Here is a 19,194-nt window from a genome sequence, read left to right as displayed (position 1 = left end):
GTTACATTGATGGCAGCCTTGCCATCAATGTTTCCTGAAAGTTTCATGTCAAAAGGATGAAAACTAGGGAAGGAGTAGGGAAAAACGGCAAAAAAATTACATTTCGTGAAAAACAACAATTATTGTGAAAATTCACTATATTAATCCATCTTCATGTTTTCAAGGGCAATTTACCAGGAGAATAAAGACTCTCAATTGTATCCATGCTATGTTTAGACAAAAAACTGGTTGATCTTAAAAAATCCGCCAACATAAAATTTGCATAGCCTGACCCAAAATCTGCAAAATCAAGGGTCGCTCCTCCCCTTAACTCTATTTTCATCCCCACCTTGACCTACCAGTGCCAGACATGGACCCCCGTCAAAGACGGTTGCAGTACACTTCTGCCAATCAGCAGACGTGTGCTGCAACCGGATTTGACACTACAGTGGAATCCACTTATAACGAGTCCTGAAATAACGAGAAGTCTGTTATAAAGACACTATTCTAAAACCTCGTTTTTTCCCCTTCTTTATCTTTGTAAATAAAATACTGCTATAGCGCAATCAGACAAACATGCCGGTCGGTTATAGCGGAATATTGCTATTGCTGTGCACAGCACATAGGCCATTTATTCTTGCAAAACCTCGCTAGTTGTTGGTTATCTTGCGAAACAAAGAATGGGAGAGCACATGCGTGCCAACACTGAAGGCGGAGCGAATGAGTGGGGAGGTTGTGGTATGCACAAACAAGCAGAACGCATCGCGTGATAGAGAAATTGCCAGCCTAGTCTAGATTATCTAGGCCTACCACGCCTCTCACTTCTCCGATGCGGGGATGGAGGGGTCACAACGATGTGACTGTGATGGATGGGGCGAATGTGTGGCATGCACAAGCAGACGGAACGCACCACAGGGTGTGGTGGGGTGGGGGACAACACAGCGGACGAATTTGCCTAGAGAACTTTATTTCTGATCGCCGGCGCCGAGCTGTCAACATCGCTAGCGCTAGAGAAAGCAACCGTATTCGATTTTTGATCAAATAAAACCTAGAGATCATGTTGAACCAAATCATCGTCTGCGGAGATTTCGAAAAGAAACGAACAGACAACCAGACTCATAGATTCGGTCTACTGCACTATTTCCTTTGAATTTATTACTGGATCCTTTTTAACGAGAATCCTGCTATAACGGATGTTTCACATCGGTCCGCTCCCTCTCGTTATAACAGGATTCCACTGTATACGGCGTTTCCTCGGCGTTATATTCGACAAAAAACTCACATTCATACCACACATCAAAGACCTTCGTGTGAGGTGCCAACGCTTTGAAAATTCTATCACATCCCGAGTGGGGCTGGGACTCAAAACACCTTCTCCACTTGTACATCTCCCTTGTCCGGTCCAGGCTTGACTACGGCTGTCAAGTCTACGGATCGGCAAAACCACACATCCTGAAAATGTTAGACCCAGTACAAAACCAAGGACTCCGCCTCGCTCCGGGGACTTTCCACACTTCAGGCCGAGGCAAACATACCATCACTCACACTCAGGCGCACACAACTCTCACTACAATACGCAATTCAACAGAGCTCAACACCAGAAAATCCAGTGCACAACTGCATTTTTTAAACAAACCCAGAAACCAGAAACAAATTCCAAAACAACGAAAAACTCATCAAACCCTTCGGCCTCAGAATCCTTGAGGACATCAAAAACTTACACTTTTCCAAACAAGACTTCCAACAATTTCTTTTCCCCGACCTCCCTCCGTGGCACCTTACCAAGGCAAAAGTAGACTTACAGCTGACCACACACAACAAAGAAAGCACAAACACCAAAACTTTTAAAGCAGAATACAAAAAACTAATACAGTGGAGTCCACTTATAACGAGTCCGGAAAAAACGAGAAGTCTGTTATAAAGACACTATTCTAAAACCCCGTTTTTTTTCTCCTCTTTACCTTTGTAAATAAAATACTGCTATAGCGCTAACAGACAAACATGCGAGTCGGTTATAGCGGAATATTGTTGCTGCTATGCACAGTGCATAGGCCAATTATACATTATGCAAAACCTCGCCAGTTGAGAAACTTGTTGGTGATCTTGTGAAACGAAGAATGGGAGAGCCCATGTGCATCAACAATGAAGACCGGAGCGACTGAGTAGGGAGGTTGTGGCATGCGCAGACAAGCAGAACGCATCCCGTGACAGGCCAGCGTAAGCCTAGCTTAGATTATCAAGGCCTACCATGCCTCTCACTTCTCCGATGCAGGGATGGAGAGGTCACAGCAATGTGATGGATGGAACGAATGTATGACGTGCGCAAGCAGACAGAATGCATCACAGAGTGGGGTGGGGTGGGGGGAAACACAGCGGGCGAGGTAACCAAGAGCCCTTTCTTTCTGATCGCCAACGCCGAGCTGTCAGTCCACATCGCTAGATCTTGCGCTAGAGAAAGAAACCCGATTCGATTTTTTATCAAATAAGACCTAGAGGTCATGTTGAAACAAAATCATCATCAGGGGAAATAGCAAAAGGAAATAAACAGAACACCAAACTCATAGATTAGGCCTACTTTACAGTTTCCCTTGAATTTATTACTGGATCCCTTATAGCGAGAATCCTGCTATAACGGACATTTTGCTCCGGTCCCCTCCCTCTCGTTATAACAGGATTCCACTATAGATAAATACCCTGGTGCGGAGTTCATCTTCACGAATGGCTCCAAAAAAGACAATGAAGTGGGCGCCGCAGCCCCATCTCCCAACAGTACACACCAGGGGAGACTCCATCCTGAAGCCTCCATTTTCTCTGCGGAGGCCATTGCCATTGACATGGCACTGGACTCCGTAGAAAATTCTCCAAACAAATCTTTCCTAATCCTTTCTGACTCTCTGTCTTGCATCACCTCACTCACAAACTACACACTCTAACACCCACAAATAGTTAGGCTACAACAGAAAATTCACACGCTATCAGAGACAGGAAAAACATCATGTTCGCATGGATACCTAGCCATGTGGGCATCCGAGGAAACGAGCAGGTAGACGACCTGGCGAAGAAAGCCTCATCCATTCTGTTGGGGTCAACGACAAACACTCTCCCACAGACTGACTTTAGAAATAAAGTAAAAAAGTACACCTCCAGTCTGTGGGAGAGCCACTGGGAAAAACAGAAAAATAATAAACTGTATATTATAAAAACCAAACTGGGGAACAGTGAAATCCTTCGGACCTTTCCAGAAGAGACGAAGTCATTTTTACTCGATTGCGCATCGGACACACGGCCCTGACCCACAAATACCTCCTACAGGGAGATGAGAAGCCGTTCTGTGTCGGATGCGACTCAGATTTTACCATTAGACACATCTTAACCGAATGTCTAGACTTTGGAGAGATCCGAAGGAAATATTATAGATGCAAGAAATTGCAAGACATTTTTTTCCGTCGTTGGTCCCTACAGAATTTTGAATTTTATGAAGGCCATTGGCCTTTATGGCAAACTATAAAGTAAAATTATACTATTTTAAAAATTTTATGTTAACTAGAAAAATTGTTTTATATTGAAAATATATGTATATTTACACTGATTTTTAAACATTTTAACATTTTAAGATTTTACTACTGACCCGAGCCAGCCGTACAGTGAACTGTTGTGAACAAAACCAACTTGTGTTTAGCGCGCTCATATGACCTTATGTAGTTGCGAGCGCCGTAAAACCCTATACTACTACATGGACCCTGAACAAAAGTCTGGAACTGAGATAACCACCTGCGAGATGAGATGTCTAAGGAGAGCCGTCAACAAAACCAGACGGGACACGGTCAGAAGCAACAAGATCGGAGAAATGGTGGGAACAGCACCTGTCCTCCACTACATTCAAAGGCAAACAATCTGGTGTGTTGGACATCTCACACATAATATGGTACCTAACCAGCTTTCCAGTATAGCCTACCACAGGAAAATATCAGGTACAAGGCAAAACGAATACCAAGAAAGACCTGGATCCTGGGTGTGAAGGATACCCTGAGAACATACAATATCCCACCCAGCCAGGCCATCACACTTGCGAGAGACAGGAAGCTCTTTCTCCCCTCGACGCCCTAGAGGTAGAAGAGGACGGACAAAATAAAGTAAAGCAAAGTAGCATGCATTATGAGTCAAACTGAATCTCCTGAATCTTTGTTTGCCAAAATTTTCACAAAATGAATTAAAATGTGAAAATGGAAAGTTTTTCATTTCTTTCGGACATAACTATGAGGACACGAATGCGAACACAAAGAACGGCGCACCGGCAGTGAAATTTTAGTTGTATCGGGGGGTTCCCCACCGAGCGTCTTATTACGTCAGGGTCACGGGAGTCAGCTCCCTGTCACCGCTCTGTCTGGGCTGACTTCATTTTTGGTACTTTTCAACGTACAGTTTTAGGTGTATCCTTGTATTTATCGAAATTACCATTAATTTAATGAACCATTTCTGCTCTTGAGACTCAAAAAAGAACGAACATTGTAACTTGTCTGATTATTTTGTTAGACACGCTGAAGTTGGCAATGCTAAATTGTAAAAAATTTTAACAAGTGTGAGTGAAAAAAAATAAATACAAAAAATGGCACAACAAAAACTGTCGTACTTTTGAATCATGAAAGACGTAACTTTCATGAACAAACGCAGAGTAACTTCCTCTTGTTTGATGGTAAACAAAAGCTAACGCTGAGTGTCTTTAGTTAAAAAATGCTGATGCGCATCTTTCTTGTCTTAAAAATTGACTATTACTATTACTACGTGCGCAGATTTAAGATTTCTCATAGTAAAAGACATGATATTCGTATTCATAAGTATGTTACTAAAATAGGACAAATTGGGTACTCTACAAACACTTGTCTAGAACAAAAACTAATGCACTGAAATTAACCTTTCGAACGCAGAATAAATCTCAAGACACTGAGCTTTTAGTACATCCACTAGTTTGCTGTGTGGTATGGGGAAGAAGTTATATTGTTTCAAACGTAGACAAAAATGCGAACTTTTTAACCAACACCAGCAAAGTCGCTTCAGGGCTCATTAACTCTTTATGCCCTAAGTTTTTTTCTACCATTTCGAGGAGTTTTTTTCTGCAGTCACCTAAACCTAGTGCACTGTGTACCATTATAACCACAAAAGCTTGCCTCCAACTTCTAAATTGCGGGAACAAAGGCTTAGTCATTGCTAAAAAACTTGGTTCGGGAATAGTTCTGAAAAACAAGCAAAAACTAGCACTAAATAAAACGAAACAGTTGTCACTAGTACTGGACACCCCCATCGTCCGATGGGGAACAGGGTTATTACTACCGGACGCTCCTAGCATCCGATGGAGTTCAAAGAGCTAACCCCGTGACCCGGAGCCGGGGAGCTCCGGCGGGCTGCTGAGTCACGTTAACTAAAAGGCAACAGAATCGGGCGAAAAGTGACTCCGTGAAAGACATTCAGAATTTCTTTTTTATGTGATTTCATATGCTCTTCATGCCTATGTTTGAAAATTAAAGCAATTAGAATTAGAAAACTATTAAAATAATTTTACATTCCATAAATTTCTTTTCAGGGCATGTTTCATTTTATGTCACCATCGTTATGTTCAAAAGATATTTAATATTTTGCAGAGATTCATAGTAAAATGTGAATAAAGTGGCATTTTTTCATCATTAACATTCATTATGAGTCAAATTGAATCTTCTGAATCATTGTTTGCCCAAATTTTCATAAAAGAAATTAAGATATGAAAACGAAAAAGTTTTTTCATTTCTTTCGAACAGAGCTATGATGACACAAATGCAAACACCATGGCATTCAGATTTTTTTTTCTGTGATCCTCATCATTTTATATGCTCTTCATGCTTATGTTTGAAAACTAAAGCAATAAGAAAACTGTTAAAATGATTTTGTATATTCAAATTTTAACAAATGTATCATCATAGTTATGTCCGAAAGAATTTGACTTGATGTTATGTTTACACAGCTTAGCATGCCATCTGCATGTTTGTAATAACATGTTTTTGTAGGAGGAGATACATGAATAAAAAAATTCAGATAAAAACAAAATATTAAAAACTTTATCATCAACCCTCTGTGCTACATTTTAGGTACTCACCTGTTGGCAAATGCTCATATATATGTGTGGCATTGTGGTGAGATCTTGCACACTTGTCTGTCCCCGCGGTTTTATGCACAAAAAAATCTGAAATTATGCAAACTGAGCCCAAAAATGTGAAATTATGCGATCCTGTTAATTTCAACAAAGAATGATAAAGGAAAATAATCTGAAAATATGCAAAAAGTGTGCTAAATTATGCAGGGTGCATAAAACCACGGGGACATACTTGTTAAAATAATGGAATTGAAAAAATCGACATTTCAATTTTTGTTGACGTTTTCTGCATGGATTTTACAAGAAAACATTGATCAAAGGCACAAAAATACAAATGTAAAATTTCCAAGGACACTACAGCTTTGATAGTCACCAAATGGACATTTTCTTCTCCTGTGTGGTTCTCGGGGCCCTATCCAAGAGACAGGGGAGCAAAGAATAGGACCACTGTATCCGTACCGCGCATGTCGTAGAAGGCGACTAAGGTTGGTTGGTCAAAGGGTTTACAGCCCTTTCCCGTAAAACAAAAAGCAGCTACAAAAACATCAACAGCAAAAACAACACGACTGCCAGTCCCGGAAGATGGAGGACCTTCATCACCGAGGAGAGGAGAGAATATGGAGTGTAGAATGACGCAGGGTGGTGAAAGCCGAAAGGAAGCCACCAAGCCGAGAACCCTCCTGTCGACCAGAAGAACCACCAGATTTGGCACCTGGAATGTTCGTACACTGTACGAGGTAGGGAAAGCACTGCAGGTTGCAAAATAGATGGAGGCCTACCAACTGGACATACTGGGTCTCTGTGAGACGAGATGGACGAGTGCAGGGGAGTGCCAACTTGCTTCAGGGGAAACAGTTCTTTACTCTGGACATCTGGAGGAAAACTCGCCGCATACAGAAGGAGTAGGTATTCTGTTATCAACACACGCCAAGCGGGCTTTGATAGGATGTAAAGCAGAAGGCCCGCGACTGATATCAGCTGAATTCCGTTCACAGAAGAAAGACATTAACCTTCATGTTATCCAGGGATATGCCCCCACCAATGATAAGGACCAGGATGTGAAAGAGACTTTCTACAAAATGTTACAAAATACTATTGATCAGGTTAAAAGGAAGGACATTTTGATTTTAATGAGAGACTTCAACGCTAAGGTAGGCCGTGACAATGTAGGCTTAGAGGAAATCATGGGGAAACACGGACTTGGAGTCAGAAACGAGAATAGAGAACTCTTTGCAGAAATATGTGCAACGAATGGGCTCATGATAGGAGGGACTGTTTTCCCACATAAACAGATACACAAATCAACATAGGTGTCGCCAGACCAACAAACTGAAAACCAGATTGACCACATATGTGTAAAGCGAAGACAGGGAATTGTCAATAATCATAGGTACCGGTACAACGTGGAATTTCTGAGAGAGCCATCATCAAGAGAGGAGTTTAATCTAGCAGTTAAGAACAGGTTCCAAGTGTTGGAAACACTAGGCGAGGATATCAGCGTGGAAGAAACATGGGAGGCAATAAAAGAAGGCTGGACCACTGTGTGTCAAAAGGCACTGGGGAAACGGAAACGTGAGCACAAACCTTGGATATCGATCACCACTTTGAGGAAGATAGAAGACAAGAAAAAGAAAAAGGATCTGGTAAACAGGAGCAAGACAAGAGCAGCCAAAGCAAAGGCCCAAGAAGAATACACCAAAGCAATGGAGGAGGTAAAAGCCAGCGTAAAGAAAGACAAAAGAAACTATGTAGTTGACCTAGCGCGCGAGGCAGAGGAAGCAGTAGGGGCAGGAAACATGAGAGGACTGTATGAAACCACCAAGAAACTTGCAGGCAGATACAAGAACGCAGATGTGCCAGTGAAGGATAAAGAGGGAAAGCTTCTCACAAATCCAGACAAACAGAAAGAACGCTGGAAGGAGCATTTCAAAGAGCTACTGAAAAGACCAAGGCCAGAAAAACAGTTTGACATTCCACCAGCAGAGGTTGATCTGGGGGTGAGTGAAGAAAAGCCTAGTTTAGAGGAGATCAAGGAGACGATAAGACACCAGAAAGCAGGCAAGGCAGCCGACCCAGATGGAATTTCCCCAGAAGCTCTCAAGGCGGATATCGACACTGCGGCAGGGATTCTTCATGAAATTATTGGCAAGATATGGGACAGCGAAGAATTTCCACAGGATTGGAAAGAGGGATTGCTCGTGAAACTACCCAAGAAAGGAGACCTGCATGAGTGTAGAAACTACAGAGGAATCATGCTCCTGTCCATTCCTGGGAAGATTTTAAGTCGTACCATACTGGAAAGACTGAAGGAAGCCGTGGAGCAGGCAGGATTTCGTAAAAAGAGATCATGTACAGATCAGATTGTAACTTTGAGGATGATATTGGAGCAGTCCACAGAGTGGAAGTCTTCCCTGTACGTTAACTTTGTTGACTACGAGAAAGCTTTTCACAGCCTAGATAGGGACTCAATATGGAAGCTCATGCGCCACTACGGAATACCTGACAAGTTCGTGAGATTGATCAAGAAGATGTATGAGGGAATGAGTTGCAGTGTCTTACATGGAGGGCAGCGGACAGACTCATTTGACGTTAATATCGCCTTTTCTCTTTCTATTAGCAGTGGATTGGATAATGAGACAGACAACATCGGGACAACGCAGTGGCATACAGTGGACCCTTTCCAATCAGCTGGAAGACTTGGACTTGCCGACGACTTGGCACTTCTTTCTCACAGTCGAGCCCAGATGCAATAGAAAACAGATGGCCCCAGGACCTTCTCCCGTAGTGTTGGACTCCATATTCACACGGATAAAACGAAAGTTTAACGAATGAATGCAGCCGACGTTCCTATCACACTGCAAGGGGCACCATTGGCGGATGTTGAATCCTTCACCTGCCTGGGAAGTGTCATCAACAAGGGAGGGGGAACAGACGAAGACATCAAGGTCAGAATCCAAAAGGCAAGAGCAGCATTCATCATTCTCAGGAATATATTATGGATGTCTAAGGAACTGGGATTGAACACCAAGCTGAGGATTTTCAAAACAAACGTGAAGACTGTTCTACTGTATGGTTCAGAGACATGGAGGCTCACAGCATCAGCAGCAAGGAAACTGCAGAGCTTCGTAAATGGATGCCTACGAAGGATAGTGGGGATCAAGTGGTACGATCGAGTCACAAATGCTCAACTGTGGGAGAGAACAAGCCAAAGGCCAGTAAAGGAAGACATATAGGTGAAGAAATGGAAATGGATTGGACACACCCTGAGGAGACCCCCGTCAAGCATCATCAGGCAGGCTTTAACGTGGAACCTTCTAGGAAAACGTAAGAAGGGAAGACCAAAGATGACATGGAGGCGAGCGGTACAAGCGGAAATTGAAAAAGCGGGGACATCATGGAAACAGATAGAAAAGGATGCTCAGGGCAGGCTTCGCTGGAGTAATGCTGTTGATGGCCTGTGCTCCACTGGGAGTTAAAAAGGGCAAGAGAGAGGACATTTTCTTGCCAATTTTAACTCTGACACCAGGCAACCTCCACTTTCTTCTGTCACAAATATCTTGACTTTTACTGCCAGCCCTAGGCCTCCTCACTCCCTCTATTCTGCCAACTCTATGCTCATCCTAAGGGTGGCAGTGTAACAAGTTTTGATTCTATTTCAATGTCTTAAAATTATTGCACTAAATCTGTGCTGGAATATCTGCTTGTGTAGTATGACTGCAAAAAAAAAAAGAGTTACATTTCTGCTGTGAATTAGTCGGTAGATTCATGGATAATTATGATAGTATGCTGGATGAAACTCATTAAGTTAGTCAAATTCATTGTTTTCAATTATTATCCTCCTTTATTGTATAATTGCTCTTAAATAGTCTCACAAAACTCTTCACAGTCCCTTCATTATGATAGTTCATTCAATTACCTATCCAGTAGTATCAAATATAGATTGACTGCTCAGTGTAAGACTCCGTCATGCCACTTTTCAAAATGGCATATGGCAAAGTCTTACACTAAGCAGTCGGTATGTCGATGTTGAAAACATATAACAGAATCAATTTGAATATTGTACCCCCCTCACCCCCTTTTCCCCCTCCTCTGGGCTCCTGACTCTTTCTGCAGCCTTTCTACTGCTACTCCATGGCTACTTCTTACTGCTGTCTTTCAGCCACACCCCTGATCTTCTGGTAGGAAAGATCTATACCTAGCTTTCTCTGACAAGGGCGAAAAATTTCTGAGGTGCCGTGTGCAAGCTGCGCACGTTAAGGATCCTTTGGTGGTCTAAAATCCATAAGAGTATGCTTTGACCGCCAGCTGAACAAAATAAAAATTTTTCTACCGACTGCAGATGTTTAATGTGTCCTGGGCACTCATTTGACCTTATGCAGTTGTGAGCGCCGTAAAACACTTAGATCTGCCCCAAAAAATAAACAAATTAAAAAAATAAGAATATTGTCTCTCTTGTAATACACATCATCAATGCCTTTCACCCCTGGCAGGGTATAGGCCACATACAAGCTCCTTCCATTCATCTCTGTCCTGGGCCATCCTTCCTAGCTCGTTCCAAGTGAGCTTCATCTCTCTCATATCCCTTTCCACTCATCACCTCCATGTCTCTCGTGGCCTACCCCTGCCTCGTGCTCCCTGTGGGTTCCATTGCAGTGACTGTCTTGTGATGTTTCCGCTGGGTTTTCTGAAGGTGTGTCCCATCCAACGCCACTTTCTTAGTCCTATGTCTACTTCTATATCCTTTTGATAAGTCTTGTCCTTTAATTTCCCATAGCTCTTTATTTCTTATTCTATCCTGCCACTTAATTCTCAGGATACTCCTCATACATCTGTAGATGAAAGTCTGGACTTTATTCACCACTGTCCTTGTTGTCTTCCAAGTTTCGCAGCCATCGAGGAGCACAGACTTGACATTGGAATTAAAGAGTCAAATCTTGGTGTGCAGTGAGATGTTGTTTGCTTTCCAGACTTTGATAATTGCTTGAAAGCTGACCTTGCCTTGGCGGTTCTTGCTTTTACATCCGCCTCAGTTCCACCTTTACCATCGATGACACTTCCAAGGTAGGTAAAGGAGTCCACTTCTTCTAGGGGATTGTCTTCCACTGTCACAGCAGGGCTTGACACTTCCTAGCTTCACTACTTTCGACTTGCCCTGGTGTATACGTAAGCCAACACTCCTTGATAGGCTGTTGAGTTCCTTGGTCTTTTCTTGCATCTGAGCATGTGTGTGAGAGCAGTGCTAGGTCATTGGCGAAGTCCAAGTCGCCCAGCTGCTGCCAAGGGATCCACTGTATTCCGTTGCGCTTGCCTCTGGTGGCTACCTTCATGATCCAGTCAATTGCAAGTATGAAGAGAAAAGGTGAGAGCAGGCATCCTTGTCGCACTCCTGTCTGCATCTGGAATGGTTCTGAGAGTTGTCCTTCGTGGAAGACTTGGCAGTTTGTTCCATCATAGGTGGTCTTCACAAGCTTGACAATTTTGTCAGGTATTCCATAATGCCGCATAAGTTTCCGCAGAGTTTCCCTGTCCACGCTGTCAAATGCCTTTTCATAATCAATAAAGTTGACCACTAGTGGTGAATTCCATTCAAGCGATTGCTCAACAATGATGCGCAGGGTAGTGATCTGGTCCACACATGATCGGTTCTTGCGGAATCCTGCCTGGTTTCCTCTGAGCTTCTCATCTGTTGCCAGCTTGATTCTCTCCAGGAGCATCCTGTTAAAGACTTTCCCAGGTATGGACAGGAGTGTTATGCCTCTGTAGTTGTTACAATTGCTGAGGTTTCCTTTCTTTGGCAGCTTGATTAGGTGGCCTTCCTTCCAGTCTGATGGTATTTCCTCTTCTAGCCAAACCTTTTCGAATAGAGCATGGAAAATTTCCACTGATGTATCTTTATCTGCCTTAAGGGCTTCTGATGGTATATGGACGGGACCAGCTGCCTTGTGGGATTTCAGTGCTGTTATAGCTGCAGCAATTTCGTCTCTCGAAGGTGGTTCCGTTGTGATTGGGAGGTTATTTCTGGCTGGAAGAATTTCTGGTTGGTTTTCTGGAGGTGGTCTGTTCAAAAGTTGATCAAAGTGTTCTCTCCATCGGTTCAGTTGCCCCTCTGGGTTGAAGATAGTCTTTCCCTCTTTGCCTTTCACTGGTAGAGTGGGCTTGCTGAACCTACCTGAAAGAGTCTTCGTTGTCTGATGTACAATCCGCAAGTGCCCGTCTGTTGCTGCTTTCTCTGCCTTTTCGGCCAGGCCATTCAGGTAGGTATTCTTGTCCTTCTTGATGGAATTCTTTACCTCCCGGTTTGCTTCGGTCTACTCTTGTTGTGCAGCGAGTTTCTCAGTTCGGGTACAGCAGTTGTTGACTCGGGCCTTCAGCTCTCTTCTTCTTTTAATTTTGTCTAGAGAGCCCTGTGGAATCCATTCATTCCTGGTGTTGACTTTGGGTCCTAGGATGCTCTGGCAAGTTGCATTTACTGCCTGTTTTATCTTGTCCCAGTGTTCGTTTACTTCACAGTCATCCAGATCTTGAAGGGCTTGAAATCTGTTCTTCAGTTCCAACTTAAACTCATTCTTCTTTACTGGATCTTTCAGAAGGCTCACTTCATACTTTTGGCGACTTCCAGTTGTGATTTGTGCATACCTTCTCAGTTTCAGTTTCATCTTTTCATGGATCAAATGGTGGTTTGATGCGACGTCTGCTCCTCGTAAGACTCGGATGTCCTCCAGTGAGCGTCTTAACTTTCAGGAAATGCAAAAATGATCAATCTGGTTTTCTGTTGTTCCTTCCGGGGAGACCCAAGTGGCCTAATGAATTTTTTAATATGGGAAGATTGTTCCTCCAATAACCAAGTTGTTGAATGCACAGAAGTTTTGGAATCTTTCTCCGTTGTCATTTGCCTCCCCTAATCCATGTCTGCCCATGATTTCCTAACAGTGACGATTGTCCGAACCTACCTTTGCATTTAGATCTCCCATGACAATGTTGATGTCCTTACCTGTAATACACAGCTCCTTAGTAAATTGATTTCGGCGTAATGGGCAGTTCAGTCAAAAATCACTCACGGCACAATTAGCTGCTTTTTCATGGGAAGGAGGGCATGAAGAGGAGGTTTGAGAGTAGAGTCTAAGGCTTTCTTTATTGTAACATAAGTTGCCGTCTGTTGGTTTTCACATATTGTTTGTTTATGACATTACTCTATTGTTTTGTAGGAGAAAGTCAAGCTTTTCTGGGCGTGTCTCGTGGAAGGATGTTAAAAAACAGCAGAACCGCGAGTCAAGAGAAAGGCACTCTCAGCAGAAGTGTCAGCCTCAAGATGAATTGGAAAAACCCGCTCTGGGCCAGTTGCCCAATGCCCCTTCGAACCCCTGGTAGGCCTACTATCTTCATAACTTCAACACTATTCACAATTTAAAATTTTTTTTTTTTTTAAACATTTTGTTTTGTCTTGTTCCACAATTACTCTTGTTAGATCTATTTTTGGGGGGTGATTAAACCTAAAAGTGTGTGTCAAGAATGCGCATTTTTTGGCATTTTCATCTTTGATTTAGATAATTAAGTGCATTGGTGTCTGTGCTTGTGCGTCAATCACAGAATGATGTTTAGAATCAAAATTTTCTGAATCCCATTGTTTTAGGGTTTGTTTTGTCAAATGGTGAGTTTTGTCAACAGGTGGTTGATGGGTGGTTTTTTTTTTTGTGTGTGTGCATATGCTGGAGCAGTACGACATCAAGGGACAACTGCTAGACAACATCAGAGCTATCTATGCCAACAGCAGAAGCGCAGTCCGCACTACCAGTTGAACATCGGACTGGTTTCCAGTTACATCCGGAGTCAGACAGGGCTGCAATCTCTTCGTGATCTACATGGGCCAGATTACAAAGGAGGCCAATCCAGACCCAGAGGCACTCAACGAACTCATGTTTGCAGACGACCTGGCAATGGTGAACAACAAGACCCAGCTACAGGAGCATATGAACCAACTGAATGCGAGCTGCGAGAAATATGACATGAAGATCAGTATTAGCAAGACCGAAATCATGACAATTAGCAGGAGACCAGACAAAGTGGATATCGACATCAATGGATCCCAACTAAAACAAAGCAGCGAATTCAAATACTTGGGCAGCATTTTCAAAGAAAATGGAAAATTACACAGAGAAATAGAGACTAGATGCCAGAAAGCCAACGCAGTCAGCTACCAACTTGGCCCCACTCCTGAAACATCCCAATATCCCCATGAGCACCAAGGCGAAGCTCATCAACGCCATTTTCCTTCCAACACTCACATATCAGTGCCAGACATGGTCCCTTACAAAAGCTCTAGAGAGGAAACTGGTCACATTCGAGATGAAATGCTTAAGAAGAGCGGTTAACTAAACAAGAAGAGACACAATAAAAAATGAATTCATAAGGGACACCGTAGGAGCAACACCAGTCCTTGCACACATTGAAAAACAAAAGGTCAATTGGTTCGGACACCTCACGCGGATGCCCTCAAACCATCCAGCTCTGAGAGCGTACAACATTAAATATTCTGGCTAGAGAGCCAGAGGAAGACCTAGGCGATGCTGGAGTGAATCTGTAGCAGACACCCTCAGAGCTCACGGGATGTCCCTCCTACAGGCCACTCACCTTGCTGCAGACAGACGCACCGGTACAAGCAGAAGAAAAAAAAATTAAAAGTAAAGTAAAGTGCATATGCTATATGCTACACTTTCTACTTTTCCCAACATTCCTATTACCTATTGCCCAGATTGGTTATAGGCCTATTGGGTCATTGTTGTATTGACTCGCTGTTTTTCTATATTTTCTATTAATTCTAACTCTGCAACATCTGTGGTATAAAGGCAGTGTTCTCATAAGACGTTGGTTTGATTTCTGTGTGGGGAAGTATGTTTTGTTTATTAGGTATCTTCGAATGTGTGTTGGGATGTTGTATCTGTCTCAGTCTGGTTTGGCCCTGACAGGCAGGGGTGAAGAAGCCTGCCTACAAAAAGATATACTTTGTACAGGTGCGGGCACAAATTATTAACAATAATATACAAATACAAGACATACCCCCCCCCCCCCCCCCCTGCAGTTTGTGCTAAAAGACTTTTGGAGTGGGTGGTTGGTGGGTGCTCTGGTGTGGTTTGTTCCTTCTTTCCTATCTGTCCCCGTGGTTTTATGCACCCCACATAATTTAGCAAAATTTGATCATTTTTTGCATCATTTCTGATTATTTTCCTTTATCGTTCTTTGTTAAAATTAACAGAATCGCATAATTTCACATTTTTGGGCTCAGTTTGCATAATTTCAGATTTTGTTTTGCAGAAAACCTTGCGGACAGTCCTATTAAACAACTATCGTCTTTATCTCTCCTCCTTTTTTATGTTTGTTACTCTCTTTCAACACCTCTAATCTTAGGCACTTATATGACCTTATTGTGTTGCAAGTGCCATAAAACTCTTCCTAGAACTAAAAAAGACTTTTGGAAAGATTATTGATATAATATAGCTAAGAAGACGAAACGATCTTGATGGCGTGTTGTGTATCTTATCTCTTCAGGAATTCAATCAGTGGAGTGGTCAAGTCTTTCCGAGACCTGATGCTTTTGGAAGAGGGCAAGGTATCCATCCACCCAAGCCTCTCCCCCACAGAGAGAGCTCCGCCCCCTGGATCCAGGAAGACATCAGCCGGGTCAGTCAGTCCCAGTGCTGGAGCTCTGGGAAAGTCACCTCCAAGAGGGTCCACATGGTCAGTTTTGATTTTTTCTTTGATTTTTGTTTTCGTGACCTATTGTATTTTGTTGGCAGGATGTTCAGTTGTTCCAAGCCGAGAAAGCAAAATTGTTAAGGAGAGAGAAAAAACTGTTTCATACCTTTAAAAGTTGTAGGCCTTCCTCTTTTCTTGCTTTTATCAACATTTAGTATTTGAATTTCAACAAACTGCGATGAAAATAATTTTCTAACTTTCATTTTGAGCTTAATGTACGGAACAACTGGTTGACAATTTGTACCGTTTAACTGGTTGACATGTCCTCTTATGTGTGTTAAACAATTTTTTTTCCTTTCTTACCATGCATGATATGGGCTTAATGCATCTTTCAAGACAGTAAGGTGCAGAGGGAGGACCTCCATTTTCAAGTATGTCTCCAATTAGACTGAGCCATCAAAATTTCCCAAAGGATATCGGGTGAAAGTCATCAGCATGATATCTGTCAACAGAAATAACAATGCAGTGCTCATTTTTGTAAGTCAATGTTGTGGGTGCAAGGCACAGGTTTTATTTTTAATGGTGCAAGTGTAAAAGTTGCTTGTAGCATGTAGGTTTTAAATAGTGCAAGATTTACTGTACAGTCGAACCTGCATTAACGGAAAACTGTGTAAGACGGAAACCTGCTTTAACAGAATCTTTCTGCTCCCCACTTGATAAATTCCTTTTTAATTTCTTCTATAAAACGGAAAACTATCTAACGGGGAAACGAAAAGAAAAATTCCTTGCCTCTACCTGTCCAAAACGGAAAATGCTTTGCCAACTCGGCCCTGATTTGAAACAAAAAACTATAAAATTTGGTTCCATTGGCTCTGACTCTAACCTTTACGCCATGCCGTCAGGCGAGGAAGGGGAGTAGGGATGTGATTTATGGCTTGATGTTACCCCATCCATGTGAGAAGATGGACAGGATGGTATATGGCTGTGAAATATCACCAGTGTCTGTGAAAGTGCTCGAGTAGCGCTCCAGCAAGGAAACTCTCATGAGTAGCAAGAGGCCAGAGGTGTGAAATTAGTTTGACCAATGTCTTCTGCCTTGATCATAATAATATGGTCAGCTGAGGAAAGAGTTCCTCAAATCGTTGTATACTGTGGCATTGGCTGACTGTGCTTATTACACTGATGGATGAGGCTTAGGGTGGAAGCAAATGTTTATGTTTTTAATAGGTCGAACCGTAGTCCAACGAAAAACAAGCATTGGTGGAATTGGATAGCCTAAGTAGGACTGATGCATGCCATTATCAAGGAGTATAGTACTTGAGTGGTGTGGAGTTTTCAGACCTGCCACTCATCCCGATTTTATCAAGATATCCCGATTGTTTGCCTCAAATCTCAAGCATCCCTTTTCCCGATTTCGATCACATGTAACCCGATTTTTTTGTGCCAACTGTTGCGCTGTGTGACACTGAGGCTTGATTGGGAAATCAACATCTACTTTTGCTTTCGTTACCACCCAGAAATTTGACTGTGATAATGATAGTCTGATGCCGCAACATTTGTGAACTACAGGTCGTGCATTATAAACGCTGTGTGGCCACGCAAATAAATCGATATTTGTCACTGTGTTGTCACTTGTAAAAGAAAAAAAAAATACAAGCGTCGTCCGATTTTCAGCTTGTCGGGTTCGTCGTCGTGACCGGCCAGTGAACCTGCGCTCGTTCGCATCACAAGCTACAGCATCGTGTGAGTGTGAGTACCGGCGGTTGTTTAGGTCACCAAAGTTCATTCAAAGTCTGAGCGTTGCGAAATATGACTCAGTATTGTTGATTTTTGTAAAAAAGATACACTCGCCATAATCTCATTAGCAAAGGCGAAAAGATCAAACGAATTCAACAGTCTAAATATATGTAATACAATAACATCTGATGCCAAATGTTCCACAGACTGCGTTAAAAAGAAATTCTAGATTATTGACAAATTTACCTATGCCCACGAAACTTGGCATGGCACTTCTACAGGCTAGCGACCAAACAAAAATTTTTTTTTTTAAATCTTGATCCAGTAATAAAAAAGTTTTTCTATTTGGGCCCTATATTAAAAACATTTCTATGTGTGCATACACAGGATCACGTCTCCACGTACTACAGGTGAGTCTCGAGAATTACTCACCCTGTCTCTTGAAACATGTTTCTTAGGCGATCGTTGAAGAGCGGTAATAAACTTCCGTTGTGAAGGAGAGCTACGCAGATTTGTTTCGTTTCTCAGTAGAATAGAAAGGCCAAAGAAGGACTGGAACTTTTTATCAAATACATGTATATTTTTCTAAATTCAGGAAAGGAATAAATCAAAAATCGGGTTCCGTCATGGGGACCTATCTATCTTTATGCAGGTAGGCTATTTGCCAACTTTCAACTCTGTAGCTGTCGTAGTTTTATGGGAAAAGTGACACTTGAGTTTCCAAGTTGTGGTCTAAATAAGGTTATTTAGGGGGTGGCCTAAATGAGATCACCCAAAATATTTAGGTAATTTGCAGTCACCTTGAATATTTGTCGTTGACCCCGATTTTTGTTCACCAAATCCCGATTTTTTCATCCGTGAGATCCTGATTTTTAGATTTCATAAAGTGGCAGGTCTGAGTTTTGAGCACTGCTTGCAGACCAGCTGGACAAGCAACCCAAGTTAATCCTATCGGCTGAGCCTTTGACCCCCCGCCCCGAACTTCCTCCTAAATTCCCCAAAGAAGTAATTTTTTACTGGCTCCCTTGCAACTCTGGCTGACACAGGCTCGACTGTACTTGTATATTTTTTATGATAGCAATACGGTTGCAAACATAATTGTTTTCACTGTTTGAATATTGTGTACCAAGATGGCCACTGTCATATAATGATCAGGGGGTTTTTAAGTGTTGAGTCAGGTTTCAAGGGAAAGTTCTGCCACATGCTGTCTTCTGGTCTAGCCTGAATGATTTACATTTTGAAAGATTTATTTTTGGTAGAAGGAGTGATATCTTTCTAAGAGTTTTTCAGTGCCATGCTTTTTGTAAGACGCAAGTCTACAAGAGTAGATGTTGTGTGCCTGTTAAAGGGTCCCACATCTCAACTGTCCCTTAGATGTTTCTGTCTTGAAAAGAAGCCTCTTAGTGGTAAATGGTTGGAAGGTGCCCTTTATTATGTTCCTCTTTTTATTTTTCTGTTTGTCATCTTGCTTGTCCTGGGTAGACACTGTGCTATCTGATTACGATTCTGGTGATGTTTGCCTCTGTTCTGGAGAAAACTCTCAAAACTAGGTGGCTGAAGGGTGTTGGTGTTTTCTTATAGGGTGACCTTATTTAGGCCACATATGGCCTAAATAAGCTAAACCCCCCTCCTTTACCTTATTTAGGCCACAGGTGGCCTAAATAAGC

The 19,194-nt window shown here is 42.4% G+C and overlaps 1 protein-coding gene across 2 annotated transcripts in view; it reads left to right on the top strand.

Moving 5' to 3' along the window:
- LOC101855031 (inhibitor of Bruton tyrosine kinase) overlaps positions 1–19,194 on the top strand; it is a 193,605-nt gene that overhangs the window by 160,344 nt on the left and 14,067 nt on the right. For both annotated transcript variants that reach the window (XM_005101740.3, XM_005101739.3), the window contains exons 25-26: positions 13,306–13,464; positions 15,644–15,832. In XM_005101740.3, coding sequence (XP_005101797.1) covers positions 13,306–13,464; positions 15,644–15,832 — 348 coding nt within the window. The remainder of the gene's footprint in view (positions 1–13,305; positions 13,465–15,643; positions 15,833–19,194) is intronic.

This window comes from Aplysia californica, unplaced genomic scaffold (genome assembly GCF_000002075.1).
Source record: "Aplysia californica isolate F4 #8 unplaced genomic scaffold, AplCal3.0 scaffold00296, whole genome shotgun sequence".
Taxonomy (NCBI): Eukaryota; Metazoa; Mollusca; class Gastropoda; order Aplysiida; family Aplysiidae; genus Aplysia; species Aplysia californica.
Note: the sequence above shows the minus strand (reverse complement) of the source record. Positions and strands in the feature narration are given on the sequence as shown.